The sequence below is a fragment of the Rhopilema esculentum genome, chromosome 12 (assembly GCF_057945365.1).
Source record: "Rhopilema esculentum isolate cy_ngs chromosome 12, ASM5794536v1, whole genome shotgun sequence".
In the NCBI taxonomy this organism is placed as follows: Eukaryota; Metazoa; Cnidaria; class Scyphozoa; order Rhizostomeae; family Rhizostomatidae; genus Rhopilema; species Rhopilema esculentum.
Window position 1 is genome coordinate 7590253 of NC_142826.1, and position 17932 is coordinate 7608184.

General features: G+C 36.7%; 3 protein-coding genes across 4 annotated transcripts; 1 reads left to right on the forward strand and 2 right to left on the reverse strand.

The window, feature by feature from the left end:
* Positions 1-75: 75 nt before the first annotated feature.
* LOC135681357 (uncharacterized) lies at positions 76-1290 on the reverse strand. The gene has a single exon (XM_065195799.2). The coding sequence runs from the start codon at positions 1222-1224 to the stop codon at positions 94-96; it is 1131 nt and encodes a 376-aa protein (XP_065051871.2). The 5' UTR covers positions 1225-1290; the 3' UTR covers positions 76-93.
* Positions 1291-5084: 3794 nt separating this feature from the next.
* Positions 5085-17828, forward strand: LOC135681771 (transmembrane protein 50A). 2 transcript variants are annotated; one of them, XM_065196376.2, is made up of 7 exons: positions 5085-5286; positions 10994-11097; positions 11682-11749; positions 12354-12446; positions 12633-12693; positions 13394-13460; positions 17690-17828. In XM_065196376.2, exons 1-6 carry the CDS (start codon positions 5191-5193, stop codon positions 13434-13436), a joined length of 465 nt encoding a protein of 154 aa, XP_065052448.1. In that variant the 5' UTR covers positions 5085-5190; the 3' UTR covers positions 13437-13460; positions 17690-17828. The 2 variants fall into 2 exon arrangements, with proteins under 2 accessions (XP_065052448.1, XP_065052447.1); XM_065196375.2 differs by lacking the exon at positions 17690-17828 and having other exon boundaries at positions 5088-5286; positions 13394-13660.
* Positions 7153-10531, reverse strand: LOC148958735 (uncharacterized). The gene is made up of 3 exons (XM_089111841.1): positions 10344-10531; positions 9774-9856; positions 7153-8141 (listed from the first exon to the last, which is right to left on the reverse strand). Exons 1-3 carry the CDS (start codon positions 10484-10486, stop codon positions 7879-7881), a joined length of 489 nt encoding a protein of 162 aa, XP_088967967.1. The 5' UTR covers positions 10487-10531; the 3' UTR covers positions 7153-7878.
* Positions 17829-17932: the final 104 nt, after the last annotated feature.

Genomic DNA, 17932 nt, shown 5'->3' on the forward strand with positions numbered 1-17932 from the left:
AATATAATGCCAAAAGTTCACTAACAAAACCTGCCAAATGACATGGTAGCAAGTAAGATGAATAAAATAAACATATTCTCTTGAGTGACTTCTCTAATTCTCAATTTCCATCCCTTCATCGCAACCATTATCTATTTTTTCACATTTTCCAAGCATTTCTTGCAAATGATTAATCAATTCCTCATCATCACATTGCAGCTTTTCACATAATTCTCTTGCTTTTTGCAAGTAAACAACTGCATCACTAAATTGTTCCCCAAAGAAAAAGTTTAACCCAAACATATACCAAGTGTAAATGTCTTCATCATCTTCGTCTGTCAACCCAGCAAGTAAAAGATTTGATTTTTCATACTCTTTAACCTCAGTTAACAACTTAGCAAGTGTAACTCTTGATTCATAAGAAGGACAGCACTTATTTTTTTCTTTTTCATCACTTTCATCACTTTCATCTTGCTCTTTCTCTATGTCATCAATTTCCTCCATCTCCTCCAATATCTCCTCATTGTCTGGATCCTCCAGACAATCACTCTTTTGTTCCTTCAATTTTAATAAAGAAAAACACTTTCCTAACAAATCTCTTGCCTCTTCTGTCTTCTCCGTACTAAGCAAAAAGTTAGCATTCACAATATAAGCATCTACATTGTTAGGATCCCAATCAATTGCTTGTTTGCAATATTCTAGACACTGGCTCTCTGCATTTTCCTCAAAACAGCAATCTGTCATAAAGATCTCTGCTAACGCACAATATGCACTAGATACATCTGTATTTGATACAGATCCTTTATTCATAAACTTTGCTGTATTTGCTGTAGCCTCCGCTGCTGGATTCTGGTCATCTAACGAGGTTTTGTTATTAAGCATGTTTTTCATAACATCGATCCCTTTTAGATACCATTGCTGTGCTTCAAGCCCAGCTGACATTTGTCCTAAATACATATATTTTTCATGTCCATTATCAGGATTTACTTCAGCAGCCTTGGAAAAGTAAGTTTTTGCCTTATCCGTGTTACCAGTCTCGGCATACACACACGCCGAGGTTTCTATTACTCTTGCGTTCGATGGGTCCATTTTCAGCCCCTTGTCACAAAATTTCAACGCTAGATCGTACTCAAAACAGTCCACATACTCTTCCACTTTATCCATCAAATCATCAACAGAATACTGGACGTTTTCTTTGCTGCCTTTCGACTTTTTAGAGGTGCGACCACGCTTGTTTTTCCCCATCTTGATCACACTTAGGTTGGCCAGCTATTTTTGTTTGACCACCATTTTAAAAGGATGGGGATCACGTTGTTTCGTTCCTTGGTCGCTGCGTGGGCATGATCTCGCATTCGACTCGAGGTTGCTATTTGGAGTTTTGGTTTTATGGATTCCAATTTCAATTTTATGTATTTCAAGTCATGGTAAATTCTAAATGCTAACGGTTAAATCGATAGAAAAATGCCAAAAAGCTTATTCTAGTTGCATAATTTACAATACCGAATGGATACATAAACGGAACTAGACATGGGCTCCGACAAAGGTTGAAAAGTGGGGGGACCAAGGGAAAATTTAACCCTCATAACAAAAGATTTTGAAAAAAACTCTATTGTTTTGCAAAAAAGTGGGGGGCCAAAGCCCCCCGCCCCCCCCCCCCTTCGTCGGAGGCCCTGCTAGAACAAGAGATTTTTACATACATACAATACAACCCGTAACAGAGAAAACAGACATACCATAACACTGTCGGTGTCGTCGGAATGAAAATCATATTAGCAGTGGTGGCGCCAGAAATCTTCCCATAGAGGGATTGGAGCTTCCGACAGGGGGGTTAAATGACTAAAATTAGCAGTTTTCGTACGTTATTTTCTCAAATTTGCTCCGACAATAACCTAAAATTTCCTCCGATGGGGGGGGGGGCTAGATGCTTCCGAAGGAGGAGCTGTAGCCCCCCCCCCCCCTTAGCCCTCCCCTGGCGCCACCACTGCATATAAGGGGGGGGGCTGTCTATTGTATTGCTTTCCATTCAGTACACTGTTATAAATGAAATATGTCGTTAACACCATTTAACAAATCCGGGATCTCCCTGTTTCTTTGACCATAATAACAAGTATCAAATCACTATGATCAAAGTGAGAACATCTGGAAAAATCTAAAATCTCAATGGATTTGAAAATTTTGGTTGATAGCAAAGGTGGAGCCATAATAAATTTTTCGGAGGGGTACAGAAATCATTTTTGCCTGCAAATAAGGATGTGTCTCACAAGATAGATAATGTTGTATGCAGCTTTTATGCGTTTTATTTCAGAATATATGCATTAGGGCCATACATACGTATATCAACTACTACAGAAATGTCAATACGTTAAAATTGTTGCAAAAAGGTTACAGAGTGGGAAAAAAAATTCTTCTTTTGCCCGATAAAAATCCTTTGTGTGCTGACGGAAAAAGTATTGGAGGGGTCAGGACCGTCGCTAATCACTTTCACTAAGGGGGGTGCCAGTCACAAATTTGCCGACAAAATGGGGCGTGGCCTAAGGCATTTTAATTTTTGGGTGTGGTATTTTGACGCAATCGATTTTGTTTATCAAAGAGTATATTCTTGTTAGTCAATCATCGCTTCAATTTTCGAATGACTGTGGGTACTTAGTTTTACATGAGTAAATCTTACTAATAGGACCGCCAAGAGGTTTCAAAGGCCTGGAAGGAACGCCGAAAGACGAGGCCCCTGCGAGCGGAGCGAGCAGAATTTTTTTGCGACCACACCCTTTAGATTGTCTTGAAATGCATTTCAGAATATTTCTTACAGTCATTTCTTGAAATCGTTTGATACTTTTAACTATTTTTAGGCATACTTCTCTTCTTCTACGTTTCATTGATTTCATTCTTAAAATGGAGTTCATTACTACTTGAGGCCCCATCAACCTCAAGGCCCTGAGGCACTTTGCCCCCTTGCTCCCCTCGGCAGCCCTGCTTACTGTAAAATAAAGTATTTTACAGGACAGGTAAAGCTCATAAATCAGACTCCAGTTCGCAATAACGTTTTTAAATAAACCAAGATTCTTCAATAATGAATGTATAAATTAGTAACAACCAACGATTACAACATAACGAATTTATTCAACGAAAACTTCGACTCGACTGGACTTGCACTCAAAGAACATACGCTTTTAACAACACGAGTGACGCACATAAAACCCTAATGACACAAATTAACGGCAAATGAACTAATAACAACTAAAATAGAGATGGCACAATGACAAACAAAATTACTGACGCAAAACATTGAAAGACATTCTCATTAACAATAACGAACCACAAACACGATGCACGACAGACAAAACTAGTTGTATAACATTACTCCCTCCTTCAAAGACAAGCCTCCTGGCTTGAATTATTCAGAGAGAGAAATGCAAATAGAACAACAAACAAAACAAGAAATTTAAAATAAAGTTAGTTCACAATACAGCTACTTCATGTAATATCTCTAAGCGGTTCTCCGTAGTCTCTTTTCAAATGTCCATGTTTCCAATCAAGTTTGTGTTTCTCTTGGAGGGATTCCCTTTTATCAGCCATTTGTTGTCTTTCATGACAAATCTCTTTTCCAAGCGAAGAAACGTGCTCGTAAGATTCCATCTGATTCTGCCCTTGCGTTTCATAAGAATGATTAGGCACTGATGGAACAACATCAAACTGGTAGGGCATTGTCCAATCCTTGAGTTCTCGATTTAATTCCCTCAAGTCCCTCATTTTGGCTTCAAGTCCATCCAGTGCGTTCTGAAAATTTGATACATACTGCGGGATCCCAAACTTGATACTGTCTTTGACGTCACTAGCCTGGGCATATCGCCTGTCCCAGCAGTATTTTGAAACGTGGCCTATTCGTAAGCAGCTGTAACAAATAGGCCGTCCGTCCTCCCCTCTGTATACGTTTGTGCGGTTGGCGAAGGGGTTTCTTGCTTTTTCTTCAGCCAGCCTTATCTTTTCAGCCATATAAGCGATTACTTCTGTGACGATCTCTAATAAAATATCCTTCGATTGCTCCAACGACATCATTTTTTCAGCTCCAAATGAAGGTCGCGAGTTGTCACGTCGTGGTCACCAATGTAAAATAAAGTATTTTACAGGACAGGTAAAGCTCATAAATCAGACTCCAGTTCGCAATAACGTTTTTAAATAAACCAAGATTCTTCAATAATGAATGTATAAATTAGTAACAACCAACGATTACAACATAACGAATTTATTCAACGAAAACTTCGACTCGACTGGACTTGCACTCAAAGAACATACGCTTTTAACAACACGAGTGACGCACATAAAACCCTAATGACACAAATTAACGGCAAATGAACTAATAACAACTAAAATAGAGATGGCACAATGACAAACAAAATTACTGACGCAAAACATTGAAAGACATTCTCATTAACAATAACGAACCACAAACACGATGCACGACAGACAAAACTAGTTGTATAACATTACAGTTGCTTCCTGTACCTCCAGGATCAACGTTCAGAGTTTTTCAATAAACTTTGTCCCCAAACTTTAGGTAGAAATTAGGTCGCCCTTGATATTGGACATTAGATTCTAGACTCCGGCTGCCGACAGGGAGTCATTTGAAATTTTTGGTGGATTTGCCCCTCCGTGACATCCATAACGCCATCTGTACCTATTTTGAATGGCTGAGGGTTTTTGGGTGATACTTTTTCGGTCTTATCCTCATCTTATCCAAACATTTTGCTTAAACTATCGCATTGAGAACTTCGAAAGTAAAACCCGACAAAACTCTACTTTTAGAAAATTTGCCGACAAGAATTTTTTTGAGGGGGGTGCCGCACCCCCGCATCCCCCCGCTAGCGACGGCCCTGGGAGGGGTACAGCTGTCCCCATCCCCCCTTTCGCGACGCCCCACGTAGACAGGTCTGCATAACAAAACAAAAATAGCATAACAAACTCAGCACAACACATGGGCATAACCTAACATAGAGTAAGAACGCCTTATCGTTTGGAGTGGCAAGAAAGTTTCTTTTCTTCGTGAAACATAAAATGAATGTGATGTGAAATATCATAGTTGTGGAATGCGGTCATTGGAATGAAGCAGATTTGTAGCTGGGCAGGAGCCACTGGGCAGGAGGGGACTACTTACTTCGTCTCGTTAGGCCATAGGAAGAGGCAAATGTGGAGTTTAGTTTAAAAAAATAAAGAAGAATGAGCGGTTGTCTAGACGGAATTCATTGCCCCCACATTGAGATAGACTGTGGAGAAAAACGAAATCAAATTGCATCGGTTGTTGCTGGAGGGTTGGTAAGATGAACACGCTCTTGTTTGTATCTTGTTTAGATCCTAAATCCTATCCTCATCAATTCCGATAACCTTTACGCTTTTTGTCACTTCCAACTGTAGGTAACCCATAAATTGAAACTTTCATGTTTTAATAACAGAAAAACCTACCGAGAAAGCTATTTGAAGTTGTAGAGCAATATTCGAAATGCTGGCAGCATTAACGCGAGATTTTCAAAACCTGGTGGTTTGGGTTTCTTTTCTTAAGAAAAACAGGGAGATTTAACCAAAAACAGGAGATAACCAGAATTTGCTAAATTATATCAAACTACATACCTGAAAAACGTTTTCTGGGCAAACAGTTGATGCAAAAATTATATCTATCTATCTCTATCTATTACTTACTGTACATTAACCTATAAATAGGTATACGCACGTAAAATGGTTAGTATGTTAGTATGATTAAGTTAGAGAAAATGAATAAAGATAAAAGTAAATATGATTAATAAATATTTTGGCAATGTGACCCCATGAAGAGCTTGAATGCGGGTAATATTGTAGGTTTACTGCAAATATTACCAAGAGCGTGAGGCCAAAACAACAGCATTAGCAAATTAGCAAATACTAGTAAGGTTCTACTTTAGGCTATCTGATGCCCTTTTCAGGGTGCCCAAGGAATTCTGTTTTCTTATATTTTCTGCCAGTGAGTTCCAAATGTTAGCTGCGCTTGTTATAAATGAGAACCAAAATGTGTCTGTGTGGCAGTATGGTATGTGGAATATCATATTGCTACAATGTCTGTGGAGATTAGCTGGTTTGAAAAAGTTTTAGGAATATCTATCAGGATGTTATTAATCTTATACATCATGATGATCTTGTATTTCTTTCTTCTTTCAGCTAAGCTTTCCCCTCTTAAAGTTTTTATCATGTCACTCGGGCTGGCAGTTCTGCTGTAATTTCCATAGACAAATCTTGCACTCCCCTGCTGAACCATTTCAAGATTGTTGACGTTTTATTGACGTATGAGCATCCTAGACAGTGCACAAATCTTCAAGAATTGGCCTAACAAGTGTTTTATAGCATGCATCTTTCACATCTTGAGGGCAGCTGCTCATATTTCTTCTGAGGAGGCCCAACATGCTGTTTTCTTAAGAGCAGACTTTTTGTGTTTGATTATTCCCGCTGAGATTTTTTGTGTAGAACAATCCCAAGATACTTTTTGTTGGAAACTACTTCTAGACTGTGGTCTTTTATCTTGTTTATGGACTTCTCTGTTACTCGCAGGACTTCGCATTTCTCAGGGTGAAAGAACATAAGCCAGTAATCACACCATTTCTGTAGTCTATTGAGATCCTTCTGCAGAGCGGAAGCATCACTTTGGTGTTTGATCTTTTTATGAAGAATGCAGTTATCAGCAAAAAGGCAAACTTGTGATTCTACTTCTGATGGCAAGTCGTTGATGTAGGTTGAAAAGAGGATTGGGCCTAATACTGAGCCTTGGGGGGCTCCTGTTATAACATTTGCTTTGTTAGATTGTTCACCTCCAACAACTTCTCTCTGAGTGCAATTAGAAAGAAATGAGTAGATCCAGGCATTTAAGTCACCTCAGATCCCATCTAATTTTGCCAGCAGTCGTTTGTAGGGCACTTCATCAAACACTTTCTAAATGTCAAGTAGTATAACATCTATTTGTTCTCCTTGATCAAGTGCTTGGGTAATTTCATGGATGATTATTATCAGCTGCAATTCGCAGGATCTCTTTGGTCTGAATCCATGTTGGGCACCAGAAAGGATGTTAAATTTGCTGAAATGATCCTAACTTAAGGATCTGATGGATGATGTGCTCTTTGTTAACAATATCAGTCTGTAGTTTTCAGGATTGACCCTATCTCCATTTTTGAAAATTGGTACAACATTGGCTTTCCTCTAGTTGTTTGAAATGATTGATTGTTTCATTGATGCTTGGTATATAATCTTTAAGATTGGTTGTTAACTGGCTTGCATAATCTTTGAGTATGGAGGATTGAATTTCGATTTTTTAGAAGTTTTAAGACTCCCTCTTCTCTTATTTTGATATTGAGTATACTAGGAATTATGCTGTGACTTAAGTCAGGAACATGTTGGTTGGCCTTGATATTTAATATTGATTTGAATGTTGCATTCAAGGTGTTTGATCATCTGTGTATGTAATTCCATTTGCTGCTCTTATTGGAGGGACACCAACTGTATCATGTCTTTTACTCTTCTATCTACATCTACATTGATACTGATACTCTTGATAAATTGCCAGAACTTTTTTGGTTTTGTTTTCAAGTCTGGGGCTACCATGTTGCTGATGAATGAATTGTATGCACTCCTGCAAACCTTTTTTCTGTTGCTTTTGCAATGCCTTGAATCTAGCCCAATCACTCTCTTTGCCAGATTTACGAGCTCTATTCCATTGACAATGTTTCTTCTGTGACAGACTTTTTACTGTTCTGTTGATCCATGGCTGATTAAATCTAGTGGATGGTAATTTGCTAAGGACATGGTCATTTATCATTTTGTGACAAATTTGTTTGAAGAAGTCCCAAATATCTTGAACTGCACTGTTTACATTGAAATGTTTAATGAAGTTTATTGAATATGCATCAAGCTCTTCTCCAGCTTTCCGCAGTTAGCCCTTTTCCAGATGTACAACTTTCTTTTGACTTGTCTTTGTCTTTGTGGTTCAATGTTAGTATTTAAAAAGACAGTGCCATGAATACTTATACCTGGCATTATCTCAAATCTGTTTATTAAGGTAGATATGTTAGTAATAAAGAGATCAAGTATGTTTTGACCCATTTTTGGCTTGTTTACCATTTGTTGTAGGGAGTTTTCATGCAGAAATCTGGTGGCTAACAGTAGTATTTAGGCTCCAATCAAGGTCTGGCAAGTTCAAGTCCCCACCAATCCAGAATATTGCATTTTCATCTTTCTTAATCATGGTCTCAGCTGATAAACATAAGTTTTGCATGTATGTTATATCAGACATTGGTGGTCTATATAGGGATCTTATTATGATTGGACTTTTTCTGTTGCGAGATATTTTCACCCATAATTCTACTCCTGCATCATTGATAGATTTCTTTTAGGGGTTGAAGTCTTTCTTAACAGCTATCAGCACACCACCATGACCATCCTGTCTGTCTTCCCCTTTCTACTTCATAAAATTCTGCAGGGAACAGTCCTTTTCGTGAGCAAAATTACGCGTGTGTGGCAAATCGCACATGTAAACAAATTTGCGCGTGCGATCGCACTTGTAAGAAAATTTGAAATACAAACCTGATAAAATTGGTAAAAGGAGCAAGAAGGAAGGAAAAAGCCACTCGAATACATGCAAGAGCAAAACTCAATTAATCAATACATAACAGATTTTGTTGCCCTTAGCAGCCATCTTTTAAAAGTCGTCGTAACTCTCCAAAGTTACAAGAGCAAGTAAAAATTGTTTCCAACAGCTACTTGCTTTCAGGGCCTAATTACGTTTTGACAGGAAATCAGTTATTACACTTAACATGCTAATGGTGACTTAGCTGAAAGACGAGACGCTAAGTTGAATGGAGCACTCAGTCAAAAGCCAAACATCACTTCCGAAAATTTGAAAAATCATATTGTGGTCAAAAGTGCGAATCAAGTAACAAGGGAAAGGATAAACAATCATGAGACCATGGGAAATTGATGTTAAAGGGCCTCTCCAGCAAAAAAAAATTTTTTTTAATGACTTAAAAGTTAGCATCTGGTGCGTGTATTATGACAAAGTCATTGTTTTTGAAAAATCCCAATTAGTTTAGAAGTTGTAAGGCTTTAAAGTTGCACCTTTCCGAGAAAAAAACGACAAAAGCCGAATCAGTTTGGTGACATTCTGACGTCACAATGTGCGGCTCTCGTTCGCCATGAATTTCGTATATCTTCCACCGAAGCGTGAAGGACTCATGATCACGCGTTGATAACTGCATCCAGTTCCAGTTCCAGTTCCTGTTCCAGCTCTTCTCTCGCGTATAATTAATCGAAATTGTCACTTCAGTTGTTCTCCAGAAACGATGAACAACTAAAGGCTTCAGAATTGGTGTCTGAAATGCTCAAACTAAAAGCTGGCGGAACAGAACTGAAAGTACCATCACTTGCAGTGTTCAATTTGCGAATCGCCGTCGTTCGATTCGGTTTGAGGCGAGACTATCCGAAATACACTGTGACGTCAAAATCGCGTCACAGTGTCACCAAACCAAAAAATTTTTGTCGGTTAATTCAATTAAATTATCGAAATGCAAGAGCTTATATCTCACAAACTGTAAAAAAATATCGAAAAACAAATAACGAATTCATGATCAGCAGGCTCAACTTCTTTATAAAAATTGCCAATAAAATGCAAGTGCAAAATTTGGCTGGAGAGGCCCTTTAACAGAAAACTGCAAAAACACCTGTTTGCGCGTGTGGTCAAAAGCACGCGCAATTTAACTTGCGCGTGTGCAGGTGTGTGCGGGTGCGATCACATGCGCTAAACGAAAAGGACTGAGGGAATATTTCACTATTCTTTATATCATTTTTGAGCCATGTTTCTGTTCCCACTACAGTCCTACGCAAAAGTTTAAGACCAGGATAAAATTGTGAAGAAATGCCAACATTTCCAAAAAACATCATATGTATATTAGAATGGTTTTTTAAACAAGAAATGTTATTTTGATTTTAACCTAGAAAAATGGAAAAAATGTGGCACTTGGTCTTAAACTTTTGCACACAACTTGATGATAATAATTTTGACATTTTTTTCTTTGCTGTTTTAACTTATTCTTACATGTTTCAAATTCTTTGTCATCTTTGTGAACCCTTCTGGGAGTTGATGTTAAGATTGGAGTAGTACCCTCAACTGCTGCTCCAGAATTTGAATTACTGGATGTAAGTAAGCTGAGCTATTTGAAGATTCAGGTATAGTTGCCTCAAACAGGCTAGAAAAAATTTGGCAGGCTAGAAAAAATTTGGCAGGCCACAATGATAACATACCCATTCAAGACAAGAGTATGCCACTGCTTCATAAATCTTTGATCCCATTTTTATGCAGTCACATGAAACCAATAAAAGCAGTTCCCACAAGCAATTTTGCTCTTTGCCCCCATTTTACAGCTTTTTCACAGACTTGACAAGGATACTTTAGTTTTCTAGGGCCAGGGTTCATATTCACATCACCACACAGCATCAGCATAATCATAATAAAGTTCTGTTGAGCGATGAGTCTTGTTGCTTTTAGGGCATGGCTGTCTTGATGTCATTAAGATCACAGATATTTCTTTTTGAGTTTAAACAGCTTTGTGATAGTGCTATTAAAACAAGGGTTATCGGAGCTCGTAAAGTCATGACCGCCATGATTCAATTAAATTAAATTAAATTCAATATAATGAGAAACTTTTTCCAAATGATTTTTAGTGTCTAGGTGTTAGGCTAATTTGTAAGCACTGTAAAGCAGTGCTCTACCCTCTTTCTGTTTCACAGACTCTCACAAACTGTCTTTATTCAAAACAAAACAAATAAGCTTGATCTTTTCTCTCTAGGCATTTGAGCCTTTCCAAACATTACCAACTAAAAAAGAAGGAAAACAACTGACAAAAAGTTTTGTCATGTAAAAAGACATTGTAATCATTTCTATTTAGTTAACCTTCTGTTTGGTTTTTTTTATTCATGTTTATAGCTGAATATTAAAGTATTTGCTTTTTTCTAGTTTTTTATAGGTTGGTGGTTTGCTATTGATACAGCTGCCAATGACCCACTGACCAACAAAACATTCCACCTCTGCGGTGTTGCCTCCACCATTGCTCTCTTCATGTAAGGGAACACAAATTTAATCAGCTATTAAAACATAATAACATAATTTAATGAATGCCAGAATTATCTCAGATTTTTAAATCTTTATTTTTTGCAATAAAGGTTTGGTCTACATTTGATATATTTGACAGTATCTTGCTGATATACAATCCTTGCCAAAAGTCTTGGTATGCTAACATCAGTTTTCAAGGGCAAATTAACCCATTCTCCTTCCCCCTTTGAACAATGTTGGTTTACTACAAGACGATGTAGGGGATTAGGAAGAATGTTTTTTTCTGTGACTAAATTCTATGTTATTTTTCCTAAATTATCAAAATTGTTTGAGGGGAATGGGGTCGGAAACAGGAATATCCGGGAAAATAATTGAAAAATATAAAAACACAACACAAATTGCGCTGGGTGTTCCAAGTACTTTTGGCAATGATTGTAGCTGGATTATTTTCTAAATGATGCAAATATAGATTCAATAGCTATTGTGACTCAGCCATCAAATTGTAGGTTTATTGTGCCGTTGACATTTGACAAAGTTAAGGTTTAAGATTATTGTTTAATCTTAATAGCTTTTCAATTTTCCATGATTAAAGGGTGAATGCAGTGTCAAATGCACAGGTTAGAGGAGACTCATATGAAGCAGGTTGTTTAGGGCAAACAGGTAAGCTAGCTTCTTGTTTCATGTCCCATTTTAATTTCAGTTTAATCAGTATAATGCTAAAATTTTTCATGACTTTAGAAAAAACATAACAAGCAACAGCCTAACAAAATTGGTATATATTCAGCTTGGCAAGCAAGTGTCTATTGTTCTATAAAACATAAAATGAAATAAGGTAAAACAACATAACATTGAAATAATATAACAGGCATAAAATAACAATAATACCCTACATAGTATAGCATAACATAACATAACATAACATAACATAACATAACATAACATAACATAACATAACATAACATAACATAACATTACAATATAATATAATACAATACAATACAATACAATACAATACAATACAATACAATACAATACAATACAATACAATAAAATAACATGCACTTTAAGATTGCTTTTGTGTTTCCCTTTTTATACATGCTTTATTGGAGACAGGACTTTTGTTATTTAATTTTCGAAGCTGGTTTTGGATATTTTTCTCAAACTTTAAGGGCATAATCTTATAGTCATCTTGATTGACAGCTTTTTTCATTTTGTCTTGTGAAGAGATAAGATAATGATTATAATCTGGAACTGCATTTTAAAGGAGCAAGAATTTGGCTCTTGATTGGATTCATCATGGGCTTTGGTGGGTTGATAGGTGCCTGTTGGGTCCTGTTTGGAGCATATGTTGTCACTGGTTAGTATTCTGTCTATTTATATTTTGGCTTCATTAGCTACGACTGCTGGATAATTTTTAATCCTCTACAGTATACTTGAAAGTTTTTATATATATCATTGATAAAATAATAGCCCTCAATGAATATAATCCCGTATTACAGTTAGAGTTCAAGAACATTTTTCAAAATTCTTTCTTACATTACAGGTGTTCCTGATCCTTGGCCTGGTGTTGCAATATTTCTGCAGAATTCCTTCATTTTCTTTAGGTATGTGATCTTTTTAGATCTATTTTTTGAAGAACATGAATTTTTGCAATTTTGATAGACCTGTTTTAATCATTTCTGATCCATTTAGTTTCATGTTTATTCAAATCAAGTACTTTGCAGTTTCATTTTTATTCAAATCATGTCAAAAACATGTGTTTTCCTCTGCTTTATCTACGCTACATAGAGATATAGTTCTGATTATGGTAAAATGGATCCAAGGATTACTAGATTATTTAAGGCAGATTTGAGTTTTGACGCACTTTTGAAATGTTGCCAAAATCATAGAATCTCTAACATATTAGGTATGTTGTATATGTGTAAAATTACCTTATTTTGGTATTATACCAGATGAATTTCAGTCTTGACTTTAGTTGCAATCAATAACAAGCTTCATGTTAGTAACTTCACTTTTTATGTCCTCCATCAGTTAAAATTTAAAAACTTTAACAGGAATTATCCATTGATTTAAGCTTTTTCGCTGATATTACATGCAGAGGTAAACAGCAAATTATTGTTGCGGTTAATTTACAATCTATTGCTACATATCTTCAATTAATTTTCTTTCATTGTCACCACATTGAGGTTTGCTCATCATTTCTCTATTAATTGTTTTTATCAGTATTTTTGCCATGACCATTGTCTTTGAAGATGCTATTTTACTGCAGAAATTCTCTGAACTGTCTATTATTCACATTTGCAGTGCATTGGTCTTCAAGTTTGGTAGGACAGAAGACATCTTCTGATTCTAACTCCTGATAAGAGACATGGTAATGCATTTGATGTTTTCCTGTAAATAGCTATTTCGTTGAATTTAAGATGAGTCTTGTAAACACCATGCTTTATTTTCCTGAAAATTAAGCGTTAATTTGTAAGTACTAGTTTACTTTTTGTAGAAATAGTGTAAACACTATTTGTCAAAAAAAAATAATTAAGTTTTTGACTGAATTAAATCTTTAGACTGATTGAATCCTCCATGTTTGTTTTACAAATCGTACCACAATTTGAACGAAAGAAGGTTTCAAGGGAAGAAATTTAAAACCAAAATAGTCAATACCTTAGATCAGCAGAAAAATCTTCAGAATAATCTAGTTAAGTCGATTTTGATTTTCTCCACTGCCTGAAAGAGTAGACTAAATATACAATTAAATTAGCTATTATGGTCTGATGAAAACGCTAACACCCCAAATGTTGATCTAATACGAACATACTTTTGCATAAAAGGGAAATCAGACAATGTATTGACAGAACATTTTAACACCCATAGAAAAAGATTCCCCCCCCTCCTTCGGAGGCCCTGCAGAAAGTGCAATTGGCTTTTGTTGACGACGCATTTCTTGTTGATATCATAGTAAATGTTGGAATAATGGCCAGGTTGTTATATATCTTTCCATTTCGACACACTGCTGAACAAAACCACCTGCTGCAACCTTTAGCTCAAACACATAACAAACTTATTTATTGCAGAAACTAGGCCCACGGATGAAAAAATTTAACAATTTTCATACATTCAGTTGTAAAAATATACCTTATTCTAGGAAATGAACGCGCGGTAATTTCAGCGCGAAGAAAATTAATACAAAGAAAATAAGCGCGGAATAAAAACATTGGCGTTTAGAATTATATATCTTTCATTTGTGCCGTGGTACCAAGGAGTGTCACAATTCTGGCGCAAAGTAGAAATAGAGGAAACATTTCTGCAAATTCTTAGCAAAATATTTTAACGTGCTACATGCTAACGGGAATGGATTTTAATTTTCTGCTGCTATAGACTACCTGGCACCAAAAACGACGCAGTAAAATAGCAAAATGGCTTTGCCTGAGTTGCAAAAATGATCTAAGAACCCTGCATGCAACTCTTAGTCTCTTTATCGCTATTTTGCATCTTCTTAACCAGAAAAACGCTGGGCGCGAAGTGGCGCAACGTAAATATATGAGGCCTTAAGGAAAAACAGGCGGGACCTCTATTTACGGTCAACAAGAACGTCCCATCCAGTGGTGTAGAGCATCGAAAACAATAGCAAGTTGTAAAAGCGACAATTTTTCTAGTTAACTAAGTTAAAAGGGGAGATCATTTACAGAAGCGTCAATTAAAGAAGATTTTGAAAATATGGTAAACTTGAGCGAAGTCCCAAAAAGATGGATATAAAAGTCATTTAAGCCCTTTTGTTCTGGGCCCTTCGTCATCGAACTAAAGTGCCCTAAACTGTGTTACGCCACTGAGAACGCGCCCCCAGCCCCCAGCCCCCTTGTCCTTTTCTAAGCAATTATTTGCTTCATTTTCTTTATATTTGTCTAGCTTTATTAGTAAATTTATCGAGTGCGTCAGTCGTTATGTTGGGGATCAAGGCTGGCTTGTGTTGTTGTCTTGGTTCTTTGACTTACAGCAACCACTGTCTTCGGCTGTTTACTTTTTCAAATCAAAAGGTGCAACAACTGCATCCCAAATTCGTTGGAGACGGAACAAGTGAAACCTTCTAAGAGCCGCCTAGACTTACTCTATGAGTCGCCAATAATGCTATTGAGTTGAATCGATAGACACCTAATCTGTTTTAGGGTCCGTAAAATGCAATGATTTCTATATCATAGGTAAAGTGAGACAATAGCGAATCAGAGGCTCATTGAGCAAGTCTACGAGCCAGCCAGCTCTTTGATGTTAGAACATGTGCATCGGAGAGGATTACTCACTCATTAGTTGTGTTATCTCTTTAACCAAGTCTCTTTGCACTTACCACCTGTCTACTGTACTAGAATTTTCACACCAGTTTGATTACTACTAGCATAGACTTATGTAAAATTAGCTGCTTAGCATGAGAAAACTTGCAGCTTCATCGAAAGATAACAGAATACAAAGCTTTCTGCAAAATGAAACTCAGCTGTTTGGAGATTCGGGATTGCATTTCTGACATTTATATGCTGTCTTCCCACGAAACTTCACGTCGAAAGTTTTATGTCTAGAGATGTCTTTCGAAGATTGAGTTACCATGGTAGATAACAGATTTGAAGCACCATGGTAGATAACAAAGTACATATTTTAAGCAGTGTTAGCAAAAGAAAGATGCTTTTGACTTTTGATGTCTTTGCCTAGCTCCTTCTTTGCTGTAGTTTCTTTCCTCTGAAACTTTTCATTGTTGTAAGCATAGAATGGCGCTAGATCAAATGGGTTACAAAGTCCTGTGATTTAATTTTAATCAGAAGGCATTATTGCAGCTTTTTTGTCGTTATTTCAGTTTTCGTTTGAAAAGCTGTTCTCATCCCTTGTTGTTTCTTAGTGTGGCTTGGCTGAGAAAAACCATTGAAAGCCATGTTAAACGCCTTAAATAGCCTGCAAAATTTGCCTCAATTGTTTTTCTGTCTCCAGCATTTATTAATCCATAGTATGGATTTCTTAAATATTCACTAAGAAGAAAACTTTCATAAATTATTTACCCGTTTTTCAAAACAAATAGCGCAACATTGGAATAATCTCTTGATTCAACTTGCTCAACGAAGGGTCGTTTTAGTTGAATAAGCTGCATGTTTTTCAAAGCTTCCTCTATCAAGTGTCATCCATTAAATCATCCAGTTAACATTTGTATTAGTTTTAATTCAAAGCCAAATCAAAGTGCTGTTCCCATGTGCTTTAAATGGATCTAGGTGTGCGACATAAGCCCTGGTCAAACGATTTAAAATTTCGCTCAACATTTTGCCCAACATTTCACCCAATATTTCACCCAGCATTTTTCATTTATGTTGGAATGTAATCCAGCCTTGATGATCAAACGATCTAACATTTCACCAAACATTTTCTTGCGCAGATGGAAAAAGAGCTGGGTAGAAGATCGTGCAGAAGGCTGCACAGTTTCGCAACATTTCGATCCGAAAAAGCGAAAGGAAGTCACCGCCTTCTCTATTATTTTTTCTTCGGATATTTTCACTGTTATTGCGATCTTTCAGGATGAGCGTCGAATTCCCCATCAAAGCTGTGGCCTAAATTCGTATCCCTGCGCTTTCTTGTAGCACCTCTGTGTTACAGGCTATTCATTGACGCTTAATACCTCTTCTTGCGCACAGAATTCGTTATATTTCGTTATATTGTCCTAAACGAACGAAACCAGCCCGAGAAATAAAAAACGATGCGATGAGTGAATTTTGGCGGTCTGTAACCAACTGGGCGTGCGCAGAGCTAAAAGTTTTTGCTGAGGTGGTCAAACGATCCAACATATCACCCAGCACTTCAAAACAATAGAATTGTTGGATGACGGTAGCCAACATTTTTGACCTCAGTCAAATTTCATCCAGCTATCAAAATGAGCATGTTGGATATAATGACATTTATATTAAAATATCTTAAAGCTTCACCTCGATTTACATGTTTACTTTTCCTCCCCAATATTTCCTTGGTTTTTCTTTCTTATCTACTGGATTCAAAACTACATCTTATTCCTAGCTACTTAGTGAAAATGTAACGATTTCTATTTTGATAACGGTATAGTCTAACAGATTAACCATCTCCACTGTAAGTAATACTTTGACCAGCAAACTGTCAATCAATATTTTTGTTACAGTTTCTGGCCTATGCATACTTTTGCTAGTTCAGTTCTGTTATTTTGGAGTATCAATCAGTTTGAGAAGTTGCGAGAAAAATTTTCTTTCAATAAGCTGTAGTTTCCTGCCACGTGTTGTACCATTGTATTTCGCAGTACGCATTTTATTATCAATTTCATTACTTCATGATACAACAAGCATCTGATATTGCCTATAATATCATTTTAAAGTAATGTCACAGTAATCCTCTCTACCATGATGCAAATATATTTCCCATTATTTGAGTTTTCTTTGGAAAAACCCAGACATTTTATTTTTATGCAGTTTATTTCATATACGAGAAGTTTTGCACAATTTTGCATAAAATTTTGTTCTCTAAGGTTTTTAGTGTCTTTAGAATGTTAAAGTAGCATTTGTCTCCCTTAATACGATTTGAATAATGTACAGTTCACTGCACAGTGTTTTGTTCTAGATGTTCGTCAAAAGACGGCATGGAAGGCTGTTTGTAACGTCAAATGAACATACATATCAAGATATTATCGTGTGCACATTTTCTTTGACGTACAAATTCAGCAGTGGAGAACTTTAGGATAAATAGTCTTATTCTTATGCTAATTTTTATGTGACAGCTGCAAACTGCAATGTGGTTTACAAAATATAGCCATGGATCGTTGTGCTTCGAACACTTGTTAAGACGCTCGCCTTGCGATCATTG

Coding starts and splice junctions, on each gene's coding strand:
- LOC135681357 (XM_065195799.2), bottom strand. CDS start 1,224: ATGGGGAAAAACAAGCGTGGTCGCACCTCTAAAAAGTCGAAAGGCAGC.
- LOC135681771 (XM_065196376.2), top strand. CDS start 5,191: ATGAGCGGTTGTCTAGACGGAATTCATTGCCCCCACATTGAGATAGAC. Junction 11,098..11,681: donor TCCACCATTGCTCTCTTCAT/GTAAGGGAACAC, acceptor CCATGATTAAAG/GGTGAATGCAGTGTCAAATG. Junction 12,447..12,632: donor TGGAGCATATGTTGTCACTG/GTTAGTATTCTG, acceptor CTTACATTACAG/GTGTTCCTGATCCTTGGCCT.
- LOC148958735 (XM_089111841.1), bottom strand. CDS start 10,486: ATGATTATGCTGATGCTGTGTGGTGATGTGAATATGAACCCTGGCCCT. Junction 9,857..10,343: donor ACTGCTTTTATTGGTTTCAT/GTGACTGCATAA, acceptor ACTTTTGCGTAG/GACTGTAGTGGGAACAGAAA. Junction 8,142..9,773: donor GTCCTTTTCGTTTAGCGCAT/GTGATCGCACCC, acceptor TACTACTGTTAG/CCACCAGATTTCTGCATGAA.